The 15,265-nt window shown below is 41.3% G+C and overlaps 1 protein-coding gene across 1 annotated transcript in view; it reads left to right on the top strand.

Annotated features, from left to right (window-relative positions):
- tanc2b (tetratricopeptide repeat, ankyrin repeat and coiled-coil containing 2b) overlaps nucleotides 1-15,265 on the top strand; it is a 175,401-nt gene that overhangs the window by 41,922 nt on the left and 118,214 nt on the right. Inside the window, exon 3 of the mRNA XM_074663942.1 lies at nucleotides 3,039-3,144. Within this exon, the coding sequence (XP_074520043.1) occupies nucleotides 3,078-3,144 (67 nt within the window). The 5' untranslated portion in view covers nucleotides 3,039-3,077. The remainder of the gene's footprint in view (nucleotides 1-3,038; nucleotides 3,145-15,265) is intronic.

The following is a 15,265-nucleotide window of genomic DNA, read 5'->3' as shown; positions in this document are numbered from 1 at the left end:
ATGCCCATTATTGTACATTCTGTCCTGTGTAACCAGTAGCCTGTTTTACTAAACTTGATACCTTACATATAACTACAAAGACCATGCCTGTTCTTTATGTTTCGGGCGTTGGCGGTGTGTCAGCTAAGTCGAGAAGTAAAAGAGGGCGCGTGGCCTGAAAAGATTGGGAACAGCTGCTCTATGGTATCATATTATATCATATATCATGGTATTATTCTGGCTCTTTGGTTAGTTTCATGTCGTATGGTGAGTTACCCTGCTGTTCCCACCCCTGACCAGGAATCTTCAACTCTTTTGATAAAATAACATCCTTTGTTACATGCCTCTTCAATTAGTGTCTCACAGATTGGGAAAAGTTTGACAAATCTCTCCTGTGAACTTAATATTCTTTGTTACAAACCTGCAAACACCGAAACAGAAAGATTAGACTCATGGTTCTGAAGCTTGCCAAGGCTAAAACATGGAAACACAGTTGGGTATTGACCTTAAGCTTTCACAGGATGAAATATCACATCCAAGAGCTGCTATGATAATGCTTTGTTCTATGATTATAACACTACATTAAATTTTCTGCCCTTTGTGTCACAAGTATTCAAAGAAAATGGAAAAAGTCTCTGAATTAAGGAAGAGTCATTTCCTTTGTTCGTATAAATGCCTGTAGCATCGGTTAACTCACTGCCTCAGCTCATTTACCAAGACAATTGTATCAGATGCTGATAACAGGCTTATAATGGACAGCCTGTAGGAGGCTCTTCATATGCTCTCAGATACTGTCAGGGTTTTACTCCACTAGAAAATGGTTCCATCAGGATCCGGGCCAAAGTTACTGAGGAATCTGTCAGCCTTTCCTGGAGGACTCATTGGTTCACATCAGAGCTCATTTCTTATTTATAGGAGCCTGTCACGAAGGCTGAGTGACGCCACTGTTTTCAGTTGAGGTCAGAAACATTCAAATGTGATCCAAATCAGAGACGGTTTCATCAGATGTTTGATCCAAACTGAACTGGTCGGGCTGAGCCAACACTACAACTACCTTTAGCTCCATTTGCACGCACACTGATGGGGACATTCACTGCCACTTTTATTGACTGGGGAGACGGATGATTACTGTGACTGGAAGGACAATCATTAGGATCATCACTTTGCTCTGTCACTGTCACTGAGACGAGGCAATTATTTCCCTGAGGTCGTCTTTGTAGGGTTGTTGCATGGCCTTTATTAAAAGAAAGTATGCTCATGCAAAGGTCCTCTCTGAAACACTTGTGATGAAATATCAGGTCTTGCCATTGACTGTGGTATTACCATCCCGTTATACTCCTTTCAAAGTCAAGGGGTGGGACAAACAAATAGGTTAGGTGTGTTTGGGGGCTTTCTGAGAGCCCAGCCCCCTCTTTGATTTTTTTGGACTTGTTTGGGTTTGAAGTGGCTCCTCAGCTGGAGCGTGTCTGTGGGGCTCTGCTGAGTCACTCCCACCTAATGGGGAACATCTGCTGCCACGCTTCCTACCGCGTGCAGCAGAGATGTGTGGGCCTGTTCGAGGGGGGTCAGAAAGGGGAGGGGAATTAGCGGGATATGGCAAGCTGCCATCGAGAAATTGAGACAATCTTATGGTTTATAGCTTTACAAACTGACTGTGTACATCCTGCTTTTGTAGAAAAACCTGTTCTGTATGGTATATTAGCTTGACCTTCTCTTGTAAGATATAAAGCTGTATCACTCACATGGTAATCTTATAATAGTTAGGATGTTGTCAGATTTGAATAGATTAAAAAATGATAAATAAATCATCAAACCTAAAGTAAGGCCATGTCCACATGTGGTATTTTCAAAAACGAGTGTTCCTCCCTCCTTTGATTTTTATAAATACCTTTGTTCGCATGCAGCGGGCAAGTACACCTTTAAGTGTGGCTCGAAACCTGTGCCAGCCAATCAAAATGAGCCCCCGTCATTCAGCTGTGACGTTTGAGAACCAGAAACTCTGTTTACCAGCATCTACATGAAACCATAAAATTGAAGTCAACAAAAATCGTCACTTTTGCCAGAGTTTTCAGAAAACATCATTTTTAGTGACATCAAGCTACGGTTTTGTGTGGATGACGGGCATCAACATGTAAAAATATACGCAGTTTTACAGATATCCATCCTTTATAACTAAACAGTTGGCTTGTGATTCTGAGGCTGAATCGGCTGTATTTTGATTACCGCTTGAAGCGTCATCAAGTTGTTTTTTTTCCGCATGATTTACGTCTGACAAAAGAGATCAAAATCTAACTAAAGTCATTTGCACCTTAGTTTCTGAGTCTGTTTTTGAGTTTTCTATGTTTGTAGAGTGCTGCATGTGTAATGTGGCACCAAGTAGAGGCTGTGATGGTTAAAACTGTTTGAAAACAGTTTTAAGTAAAAAAGTTGTATATTTTCCTTATCATCAATGCTGTATCTTCTTAAGACCCAAGCTTTTTGTCTGGTGTGCCATTTTTAATTCACCTTGCTTTTTGGGATCAGTAAGACCTAAGAAGTTTAATAACTAAACTTGGTCATTGTACGGGAAGTTTGATTATTTGTGCTATGAGTTCTTTATTAGTTGTTTGTTAGTAGTGTTATTGCACTTAAGAATGTTACCTTTTCACTAATTTGGATGTTGTGTTGTGATTTCACTCAAAGATGATGTGGGCAGTGCCCCTAAATGTAGCTAATTGGTCAAAGTTTAAAAAAATTAAGGATCATGTGTCTGAGAGGCTGAAATGTTATGTCCACATATGTGGGCGCTGGGTCTTAAGAGGGTATAGTCTGTTAAAGATGTAGTTTACTTTCATGGGACTTCCTCATTTTTTGCAAAATGTAGCAGAAAACTTGTGTAACCTCCTTTGAAAGCTCTTTTATCACTTCCATCTTTACAGTCGATCTTTGTTGTGCCTCTCTGATAAATCTAATGACACTTTACTCACTTAACTCAGCTCCATCTAACAGCACAGACAGTTGGTCACGCTGCTAGTGGTCCTGGAATTATTAATATTTATCGTCTCTTCTTTCTCTAACAGATTTCTCTGTAGTCTGGTCCAGGGGCATCTGCTGCAGTCATGTTTAGGAACAGCTTGAAGATGTTGCTGACGGGAGGGAAGGCCAACCGCAAGAGTCGCAGCAGCGGTGAGTGTGTCCTCTGTTAGCAGCCGCAAACAATGACGCATCTGCCTGTTAGCGCACAGAAGGTGGTCTCTTGGTCTGTTGGTGTATTTTTAGAAGCAGGAACATTCAGAACACCAGATGAAATGTATTTTGGTCCTTGACAACCAAACGTGACAGCTGAAGGCTCTTTAAAGCTGTTTTCTGCTAAAAATAGATCTGAACCAGCTCATCAGTTCTGCTGCATGGGTAGCTCTACCTCCTGTTGGGAGAACCAGTTTCCCATTGACAGTTCAAACCTTAAATCAGCCAATGACATGCTGCAGAGGACGAGTTTCTGTGGTGTGTTACCAGCAGCTGATTTTTGGTTTTACTCAGATTTTCAAGCCTCGCTTGGGAGCCGGCAACATTTCCCAGCTCAATCAAGCTCACTTCACGTCCAATTAGCAGCCCTGCAGCACCTGCTCGGTGTTGTGTTTTTACTGTCCTGTGGCAGGAGGAAATATTTGAACCTCTCTGCTTAATGATGGCTGCACCATCAGAGCTGCTGTAAAGGCACTGTGTTAATCTGCTTGTAAAGCAAAGTCAAGTCAACAGTTCCTGCAGCTGGTTCACAATAAAGCTCTCCACAGGCACAGAGAGAAACTTTATTTGCAGGCTGGCTTAAACTTTTAGCGGATGAAGTTTTTAAGGTGAAGCTGTAGGTTTTTGTGGTATTAAAACACGACTTTAATGTGCATATTAGGGTGCAGGTGTCAGACATACTGCGCATTGTTAAAAAAGAACACCCAAAGAGGCTAAAAAGTCTTGCATGTCATTTTTTATCTTGTCTGCTGTTCACCATTTGTTGGAATTATGTCATGCAATATGAAATAAGATATAAATGGGGCTATACGTAACATATACATAACACCTAATTTGGTTTTGTAACGCAGTATGAAAGGATTTAATCTGCTGAATGCTGCAGGATCCCTGGTGCAGACTTTTCAGTATTGACTTTTACATCAACACCACTTCTCTGCAGGCTGCACAGACTAATCCGTATGCCCTCTCTCCCCACAGTCAGGTGGAATAACTATTAAATCACAGCCACCGTGTTACTCCAAGGTCCTTGTTGGAACCTTTTGTTCCAACACTTGCATTACTGTCACTCCTTGTGAAAAGCTCACTTAGAGGAACAGGTCTTTGATGTGTAGGATAATCCCAGCCAAAAGCAACACTTAGCAGAGGTATAAGCGATCATTTTGTACCAGTGCAGTCGCTCTCATTTAGATCTAATAAGTTTCCTGTTTGCACAAAGCCAGTGTACCAACCTCCTCTCTCTTCACTGTCTCCCCTGGAAAGGTTCTTTATTACGGTGTGAAAATGTGCCTTCTTAGGGCTTTCATCCAGCCGCCCACTTTACTTGATCAGATGAATTAATTTTTTAAAGCTCGAAATATCTCACAGTATGTTATGTCACCGTTTCTTCTCTTCACGGTGCGTCTTAAGTGGATGCCTTAATGAAAAATCAGCGCGCTTAAGTGTTTCCAGGGATTTTAAGTGACCAAGGTGCGTTGATGCTGCCAATTCCAACAATAAGACCTTTTAATGTTGATGGATATTTACTTGTTTATGGAGACGTTGTGCTATATTACAAGCATTTGAGTCTTAATTGAGAGGCTGCACACTCTGCTATGTTTGTTTTTACAACTGTTACTTGAAAATGTGTCTGAGCATTAACTGGGCAGGGATGGAGATCAACACAACAAAAGATATTCTATTGAGTGATTAAAATCTTAATACCATTCGAAAAATTCTGCAAATTTACATTTTGCTTAAGATCTTAAGAAGTTTCTAAGTAGAGTTTCAAAATGCAAAAAGAAGAAATGAGAATGAGGGAGCAGTTTGTTAAAACAACAGTAAAAGTGATGTTGGCTGTTCATCAGCTCAGCAAAAGTTTAAGACCACAGGTCAAAACAACCTGAAGACTACCCTTGAATAGAGATACAAAGTTTTAAAAAAGGACTCAGTAACAAGGGGCTCTACCGTTCATGTTGGCCACTTCAAAAATTCATTTTCGCTTGCTTGATGGGAGAGTTTCCAGGAGACGAGGCCTTTGAAGACGTGTTTTGTTTTTAAAGCTCTTCTCTCTCGGATGTCGTCTGATGGTTATTGGGCTGCAGTCAGCTCCAGTAGAGGCCTTAATTTGGGTCAAGGATCGCCCTGTGTCTTCACAGGCAGCCAATCAGATCCTCCAGCTCAGTGCAGATGAAATGTTTTTGGGACCACCTCTTGACTTTTTTTTTCCAAAACCCTCAGGATCTTTGAAGAAATTCAAAATGTCTGTCTTACTGCATCCAACTTCAGCAGCGATGACGCGTTGTGAGAGGCCTTGCTGATGCAGCTCAACAATCCCACCACTAGGGCTGGGATGATATGCTATTCTCGGGATTCGACTGTATTACGATTTTTGGGGAGCTTAGTTGTGATTCTTCAATATTTACCGATTTTTAGTTTTCTCATTTAACACCAAACTATGGGAAAAAGTTAAATGACGATGATGTCTACTGACTATACCAGGAGCCATATTTTCCCATAAAATGCACACCACATGAGTCAGAGAGAAACATTTCACCCTCTGCTGGAGAAAAGTGGTAACTTTTTTCCAATCCAGTTTATAAAAAAAACACTGAAATGAGTCAGCCTACACCTTTTTCGGTCTTGTTTTGTTAGTTTGCTTTATTTTGTTGATTGTATGGGGTTAATGCGGGTAAGCACAAACGTAACACTTGTTTGCTTTGTCACTTCTCACTTTGGTGTTTGTGGGTGAGATTTCATGTTTGATTTGACCGAAATAAACTAAACTAAACCCCCCCCAAAAAACCTAAACTAAACTGAAATGAAGAATTTGAGTTTGAATAAAAAATGATTTTTTGACAAAGAATCCAGATTTTGATATCGTCAAACAAAAACCCTGTTATGTTGATCTTTGACTTTTTCTCCCACCCCTACTGATCACTTTCAAAGAAAGAAAGTTTTTTAGCCTTTGCCATCTGGAGATCATTACAGAGTGAATACCTGACAGAAAATCACTTTTAATCCACATTTAGGAGCAAAGATTTTTTCTTTTAAAGCTCAGATCCAATGGTACAAAATGTAAATTTGTGCAATTTTTTTTAAACCAGTCTTCAGATTTTGAAGAATGTGTCCACAGGTGTGTATTATCATCTGTTTGGGCTGGGTTTTTTTACACACAAACTAGCAATTTACACATCACTCCTTGAGCCATTCACTTAAGTGATGATGTCCTTCTCTGCAGCGCTTCAAGCCCGATTTGAACTCCAGGCGAACAAAACCTCCTTCCACTGCACTCTGCTGTCATTGTGTTTGTGCATTTCTGTGTGAAGCGAAGGCCAAACAGCAACACACAAGTGTCGTATCCTCTAGTGTTTTCATATCTGTTACCGTCAGGGAATCCACTCCTCCCAGAGCGCTGATTGTACAGTCTGTCTGGAACATCTGTATCCTGCAGTTTCATACAGTTTTAAAAGCTCATGCTCAATTACACACACAGCTACTTATAGCTTTAATTTAAAGACACAGTTCACGCTTATTAAACATTTTTAAAGAAGGCTACACACAGGAATAGTGTGCTGTTGTCAAACGGATGCTTTTCTCTCTCTGTGACTAGATGTCTTGTGACAGATAGGGGGCACTAGTAAGCTACATTCTACTCCTGCTGCTCCTTTTTAAAAATGTTGGAACTGAGCTTCAGCTGAGATGAGAGATGTTGAGATAAGATGGTCGACCCTTTGTGTTTGACAGTTTAAAGATACTTCCAAATCTCTGGATAAATCACCCGCTAATTCATAAACGTCTTCTTGATCAGGGCCCATATGCACGTTCAGTCATTAAACAAAAGGGGCCGTTAGTCCTAACCATAGACTGTAAAAAAAAGGACGTCCAATTGCTCGGCTCAAAGTGAGGTCTCCACAAAAACTGCTCCCCCTGGTGGCTGGCTGCAGTATAGGTTAAAAAATCCGGCTTTCCAGCCATTCCAGATGGGCTGTGGTCAAACTTTAAAAGATTAATACACCTCGTAAAAATGTTTCTCATGTCCGATTGTTGTGTTTTGAAGATATCATTTGGCTGTCTTGTATTCAAGTCCTCTTTTTTCTGAAAAGTTTTGTTTTCATTAGTTATACAAAGTTAAAAACGAGGCTTTACGTAAGGTTTAACAATGACTGACAGCTGCTGTTCTCATGTATTTTTTCCGGGGCTTGTAAAACAAGTCGGAGGTAGAGTCAAGAAGTGATTAGACTCTCAAAAGAAAAAAAAAAAAATTACTTTTGTCACCCTGCTCCACTCAGATTCTCCCAGAATCCCTCATCGTCTCTACTGCACAGACTCTGGCTGCAATTGCTACCAATAGCTTCGCCTGAGATGGCGGTCTTTTGGCTTCAAAACCGTACAATGATAAATGGCGGAGCCACGCTGTCCGTCTGTATGTGGCGTTAGCCACATGCATGACTGCAAATAATCATCCAGTTAACTAATTACACCATGAAAGCGACGCAGGTGCAGATTACGTCATAATTATGGGGAACTTCCTGGAAAACCTCATTAAACAAATTCAAACTGTGCATATTTACCACTCATAAACAGTGATAAACTTGGCAAGTGGTAACTGTGTGACGAGAAGATCAAAGAAAAAAAAAAATTCAGCGGAAGGAATGGAGATTTTATTACGAGGATACACTAACAGCTGTTATTTTGAGTCAATCAGGCAAACAAAGAGAAAGAGAAAGTTTGGCGATCTTAAACAGAGTAAAAGCTTTGTAACTTTCTTTGTATATTTAGTCTCAAATTGTAACCCATTGTGTGATGGCTGCCTTCAAACAGCTATACAGGTTCTGTAATCCTGCCGTTCATGTCTGTAATGGTGGCGTTTACCTCCTCCATTAAAATGAATGCTCTTTTGGGCCGTTAACCTGGCTCATGCATACCACTAATTTATTTTTTTTCTTTCGTTAGTACAAACCATCTATTTTCCCAGCTAATGGCTGGTCATGCATACAGGCCCTGGACTTTTTCTGGAGTGAATCTGGAGTTACTAGGCTGGTAAACAGTGTTTTTAATACAGATTACTAACTCTGATTGTGATGCTGCTGAATTGTATGAGGCTCCTTCTATACATGCAGGAAAAAGGGTGTTCTATTGGAGGATATGACCAGTGTATGCATGTAAGGTTTTCTCTGAGACTGTGTGAGCAACAGTTTCATTTACAAGCACGCCTGTCTGGAAGACCAACGTGAACGAGAAGGAAAATGTCCCCTCGTTGTGTGTTTGACTTTGTAGCTTGAAAATGGAGAATCGTGGAGGCATTCCTTTCATTTCTGTGGGTGAAATTCTGACTTCTCACTCCCGCTGGCCCCCATCATTTTGACCAGACTTGAAACAAAGTCAACTGCCTGACACTGCAATTACAGTTTATGGCATTGGCTGATTGGAAAATGAGGAATGGGGTTGAAGGTCAGGGTGTCTGGACGGAGAGCTACTGCATGACTAATAAGCAGCAAGGGATAGAGAGATGAGCTGGGGCGTGGCGGCTGAACGGACCCGATGTAGTTTGAATATAATTGCACATGTTCTGATTATGATTGAATTCATTTAGCTTTAGAGGATAAAGCTTAACTCTCCAAGAAATGGGCTGGACAAAAAGTTATTTGCATTTTACTGTGCAATTATGTGAAATTGTCCTTTTTATTGTTATTGTTGGCGTTTTAAAGAGGCAATGAAAACGATGACATTTGGAGAGTTATTAGTCCAGGCTGCAACTGTGTGTCCAATATCTGACATAAATAGAAATGGGCTGAAAAGGGACAAACAGAAACTGAACTTGGTGGTGTGGTACATGGCTTTTAGACCTGAGAGTCACTTTCATAACAGCTCAAGGTCAGCAGATTTTACAGTCATTTAGCTCCTTAATTGATGAGTCATGCTTCAATCATTTATCTGCTTCCACACTGTCCTGTGGTTTGGTCTGGTTTGCATGGATGTGGCTTTGCTTGGAAGGGATCACTTGGAAGTGGTCTCAGTCCGGTTGTTTTTGTCTGCATTAGAGAAGTATTGACAGCCTTCGCCCTGGTCTGGCTCAAACTGGGGGAAAAACAATTCATTGGCTCTGCAGTGAGTTTGTGACTCCTTTAAAAGTTTAACGTAGAGCAGAGAAATGCCCACAAGCTGCTGAAAAAACATGAGTGCAGGCAGTTATATGTCATATAAACTGTTGAATCCTAACTACAAGCAAAGAGGTTGAATTGAGCTCAACCTAAACCCAGTTCGCTAACAGCTCCAGTCATGTTATATACGCCTCTAATTACGCACAACACTGGGGGTCATTTTAAACTTCAGATGAAACATTTTGATGTCAAAAACAGGGTAAACGTTTCTGTAAACCAAATTTAAAAAAGAAAGGAAAAAAATTGATGACAGTTTTCACAATATGCTTGTAATACTGGGCAGGATCATTTTTGACACCAGAGGACAAAAAGCTTGTGGCAGTCAGGAGGACATTACAAGGGTTAAAAGAGCTGAAATCTTCCTTGTTCCAGGCTGTGAACATTTTACACGGGTGTGTATAAAATAGGGATGGGCGAGTCCCAGGTATTGGTATCAGGCTGATACCAGCCATATTTCAAGGTATCGGTACTCGTGAAGGCTGCCAATACCAGCAGCTGATACTCAAGGCAAAAAAATGTTACATCGAGTTAGTCCTCCTCACCAGTAGGTGGTGCTACATTCTTAAGGTTTGACACCATGGCAAATGTGCATTAGGTCCTGTTCAGACAATGTAAATGAACCTGGGAGAGTTAACAGTTAACTTTTTTATTTTAAAAACTCTGACAGCTGTTTGAGATATTTTGCACTTTTGTAAATTTATTTAAAAAAAAATCTTAAACTCAGAAAGAGTTGGTTGTGTTTTATTTTGGAAATGAAGGCATAGTGACTGTGCTGCCTAAGTGCTTTGTACTGGCATCAGTCTGAAAAAAAGTAGCACTGAACATCCATTGTATGTAGTTTTAGGAGCTTTTGAAGCTTGCCTCAAGTGGACACTTGTGGAACTGCAGTTGTACACATCCTCCTACTGTTGTGTCTTTGTGTACAAAGCCAGTAGAAAGCAGCAGTCTGAAAACATGATAAGGAATGGGAAGTATAAAAAAAAAAAGTTGCAGTTTCTTGAGCGTCCACTAGAGGCTGACTCTTTGAACCAATAAATCCTCATTAAACCTCTAAAGCAGGATTTAACAATTACACAGCCTGATACATGAATGATTTTATTCTCTTCATCATCAGTATATTTTATATTAGCAGAGGCACAGGGTGAAGCTTTGCTTTGAACTCTTTAGTTTTGATTACAGAGTTAAGTTTGTGAACCTCTTCTGTGAAGGTCGAGTCTTTGGCTCAATCAGAAATAATTAAGAAGACTGCATTTGACTGACACATTTTAATATCTGAAGGAACGGCTGTCTTTGCAGCTGTTTTTCTATCAGAGAGGCTTTGGTCTGGTGTCCACTTCTTTACCTGTTTGTTGATTACCCAGAAATCAGTGTGAGTCAGCATTTTCAATATGAGGACAGTCACCTTTGGGCTCCATAACCAGTGAAATCACAGAGACTTTAGCTCATGTTGTACAGTCTGTGGAATACATGTAACTAAACTGATCCAAACCCAACAGGTGTGGTGTCTGCGGCTATATTTGCTAATGTACAGAAAATACTGGCTCTCTTCTTCATCTCGTGTTATTAAGGACAAAAGAGCCTGTGCTCAGTGGTGTCGTCACTGGCCCGTTTTAATTGCATCTTACAGAAAAGAAGCCGCACCGTTCCCCCGCCACTCAGATGAGGAGTGTTCCAGTAACTCGGCAAGTCTGAAGGCAGCAGGTGCCTGACAGGAATCAAATCGGTCCCCCTAATCACTGCACTCTAATTGATGGCTCATTTTCCACAGTGGTGCAGAAATCTAATTAGAGATCATCAGATCAGCAAACATGCTTGGAGCTCTAAGGCATGAGGAGTGACACGAAAGCCAGATCTAATTCGGTGCACTGCCAATCTAAAACATGCAAATAAAACCACCTGCACTGCGCAATCCCACTAATGTAAAGTATAGATTCATCACACAACTGTGCCTTAAAGATACCGCATACAAATAGGTTTAAAGTGCACTATTCCTGTGGTTACTTTATCTTCGAAGTAGCAGGATGGATCAGTGAGGTGTTATTTAATTATGTTCGGACCTTAAAGGGTAAGGATCGATATCTTAGTGGAAAAAAACCCTGATGCATTCAGTGATCTTAAAAAACCTGTGAACAAATGTGGCTATTGACTGTCCAGTTAGGTCAACATTAGATTTAATATTCAAGGATTTTTTTTTTAATTTCGCAAGTTGTTTCAGTTAATTCAAATGAAAATGTTAATTGTTTATAAGTTCTTTGAAAAGCAGCTCATCAGTGTTTAAAGGAACCAGAAGGTTAACTCTCCAATCAAAAATCTCATCTCGTAGCGATGTGGGCTGAATAAATGAGAGCCCATATGAAATCATCAGTTTGATCTAGCTTGAGTTAAATTGGCACACTCCACTTGGACTTATCATTTAATTTGTTTTTATACTTATGTATTTTTGAATAATTTTACCCTCTCAGCTGTGATTGCGCTCTAAAATCGATTAAAGAAAAACAGAAAAGTATGCAACACATGTACATGCAGACGTTGCACATTTACATATATATTGCAAAGCAAGCCATGGGATACAGAGTGTACATTAGTGACTTGCTTTTAACTGCATGGTTATTAATGACACCCCTGATCACATGGATGAAAGAGGCTGCAGGAGGAGCAGCAGCTTAGCATGAGCCGAGTCTGGCTGGTCTCCACAGAGCGACAGATTGGCACCTACTGCTCCACAGAATGGCCCCTTCCTTCCTGTATTAATGAGTCCAGGTAAAAAAAAAAAAAAAAAAATGAATGGTGGGATGTTAGTTGACCAGGTTTTGATAACATGCGGGAAGGCTGTGGTCCTGCAGCGGGAGTCAGAGAGGGATACAGAGAGGGAGGGGAAATCATATATAGCTTTTCATTCACTCCAGATTAGAGAATGTTGAAGTGGCTCTGTTTGTAGCATCAGATAGTAATTACAGATAATGTTTCTGTGTGAAGAGTTTAATTCTGACACTGCTGGAGATCACTAATGCTCCATTTCAGGGCTGCAACTAACAAACATTTTCGTTCTTAATCAATCTGCCTTTTGTTTTCTCCATTAGCTGATTATCACTGGGAGAACATTTTGAAACATTTCGTTAAAGGAAGTCCTGATCTGATGCTTTAGATGCATCTTACAGGAACAGCAGATCTGTGTAGCGTAGATTTTGGCGTTAATCAAAAATCAAGCATTAAAGTGATATTCCGGGATGGAACAAGTTGGGTCCTATCACAAGGTTTAGGGCAGAAATTACCCCTACAGCAGTGTTTTTGTGCAGCAGAAGCCCAGGGCGCTCGCACCAAACACCCCCTCCCTGCTCCTCTGCTGGTTTCCTCTGCACTCAGACGAGGCCATATTTTACTTGCCCAAAACACAAATAAACGAACTCCCACCAAAAAAAATCTGATATCGGTCTGCATTCACGGTTTATTTAGAGAATTTTCAGCGTGTCACTTTCACACAAAGACACCGCTAAATAAGGCTCTAGTTCTCATTGTGTCGTAAAACGGCGCTACCTCTGCTGCAGAGCCACAGCTGGGTACAAGGCGCTCGCCGCTTAGTGTATCAGTCCGCACGCGGCGTGCCAGATATGAGCAAACACAGGTAGTCTGCCAGAAAGATGAGTGATTATGAGAGCGAGGACGACCTGCCGTTCACTTTGCAAGCAAAGTGAAACGTTAATGCAGACCGATATCAGATTTTTTCGGTGGGAGTCCATTTATTTGTGTTTTTGGTCAAGTAAAATATGGCCCCGTCTGAGTGCAGAGGAAACCAGCAGAGGAGCAGGGAGGGGGTGTTTGGTGCGAGCGCTCTGGGCTTCTGCTGCACAAAAACACTGCTGCAGGGGTAATTTCTGCTCTAAACCTTGTGATAGGACCCAACTTGTTCCATCCCGGAGTATCACTTTAAGACAAACAGCGTCAGCTCCTCTCGATCAGTATTCTGCTCAGGTTTGTAAAACACAATTCATTCATATCACTTTGCTCCAGCTTGGATTAATCTGTGGACTCATTTTCATCTCACGCTGAGCATCAGAAGTCTCCGTACGTCTTAATTCCTTTGAAATGTGCGCATTAAGCTGCTGCGTAAACACAGACTGTAGACCCTGAACCAGACAATGGATCCATGAATCAATACGGTGCACAGCTGTCGAGAGGAGCTTTGACCTTTGGTTTCTAAGGACAACAGCCTGATGTCTACAGCCTACTTGAGCTTCTCTGCTATGTGTCATTTAGCCTTTTTTCCTTCAGCTTTTGACATTTAATCCTGAAATGCTTGTCTGACAGGGTGAAGTTTCCATCAGTTGACTTTCTGTGAAGATTGACGATGTGTCTCAGTCTCCTCTGCTGTACAAAAGTGAAGCAAAAATAGAAACAACATGCTTAGATATGAATGTTTAAAGTGTTTTTTACATCTGTCAATGTGAAGAAGTGGATTTTTAAATATTTTGGCTTCACTTTTGAGGGAGCTGTTGTGTCGCCCATCATTTTCTACAGTCTCTAAGGATCTAAGTCTTTGTGTAATTTGTTTTTCAGATCAGACGTGTAAGCATCAAGTTTCAAAGACCAGTCATGAAGTGCTTCTTCAGTCACCCCCCCCCCCTCCTAGGACTAAATATATTTCCCTCATCTTTCTGGCGAGCTCATTATCATGTAGAAAGTCTGCTTAAGTGTTTGTCGTCCGTGTTTGAAGGTTTCCTGAGTGCTGACATGAAAGGCCATAAGTGTAAAGACCTCATCACTTCCCTGCCTGTGCCCTCATCCACCTCCTCCCAGAACAACACAAACATGAGAAGACGCCAGGTCACAGGCAATATAAGCAGCGCCGATTAGGTGGCCAGCGTACCCCCTCGAGTTGCCAACCTCATCAGTAGGCACCTGTGGCCTCATCACCTCGCAACCATGGTTACAAAGCTGTAGCAAAACGAAAGTGGGCTGAAGGTCAGAGACTATTCAGACGACTGCTGAGAGGGTTTGGGGACAGAGAGGCGACAGGCCCCAAGTGTCAGCGGAGGCACTCTTCTATCTGGTGGAGTGTGGGAGGCACTTATGGGCCCATCATTACGGCTCAGTGGTGCCACTTGATGCACATAGCGGCTCTGTCACAGCTGCCCATGTGCCTGTGCTGAAAAACCCTCAAAGCTCAAGATGTAAGAGCCCGAAACCTCTGCCAGGACGGATCCTCAGAGTCTTGGGTGACTCAAGGTGAGGTTCAGAAATCAATATTTCTATATGAAAAAGTAACCTGAGGAAAGAGGGGAATCAATATGATTTTATTGAGTCTGCCGATCAATCCAAGTTTGAAATTATAAGCCCCACATAAAATCTGTTAAAGAGATCAATTAATTTTTGCATGCTTACATTTATTTGCTTTGTTCACAAAAAAAAAACATTTAAAAAATTCTTGGGTCAAAATCATCATCCCCTGATACCAACAGTCAGCTGTGTGTCCTTTTTGCTTGTAGTTTGTAACAAGTCTCTGACACATTACCTGTGGAATCCCAGCCCATTTTTCACCCGCAAATCTCCCAAGCTCTTCCAGATTTGGTGATCTTCTGGTCTTTAGTTTAAGTCCCCTTTCAATGGGATCCAAGTGACTTTGTGCAGGCCAGTCAATGAGGTTTGGTTTTCTGGAGCCAGTTTTTCGATCAATCCTTACCTTTATGCTTAACAATCCCCTTGTTGATTCTTTGAATTAGGCCAATGCAGCAGGACCTTACGACAAGGTCACATGACGTTCCACACATCAATCACACCTGTCAATCAGCAGCAGAATCAAAGCGATTGAGAGATTGGCTTCACTTCACCAAAAAGGATGCTGACAACACAAAGTGCAATTTGTGAAACACTGCATTATCATGCAGAGTGGCAACACTACCAACATGTTAAAACATTTACTGACA

Source organism: Halichoeres trimaculatus, unplaced genomic scaffold, assembly GCF_033239565.1.
Source record: "Halichoeres trimaculatus isolate MK-OKI-2021-1 unplaced genomic scaffold, fHalTri1.1 fHalTri1_scaffold_23, whole genome shotgun sequence".
NCBI classification, from domain to species: Eukaryota; Metazoa; Chordata; class Actinopteri; order Labriformes; family Labridae; genus Halichoeres; species Halichoeres trimaculatus.
The sequence above is the reverse complement of the archived record's forward strand: the minus strand, read 5'-3'. Positions and strand labels throughout refer to the sequence as shown.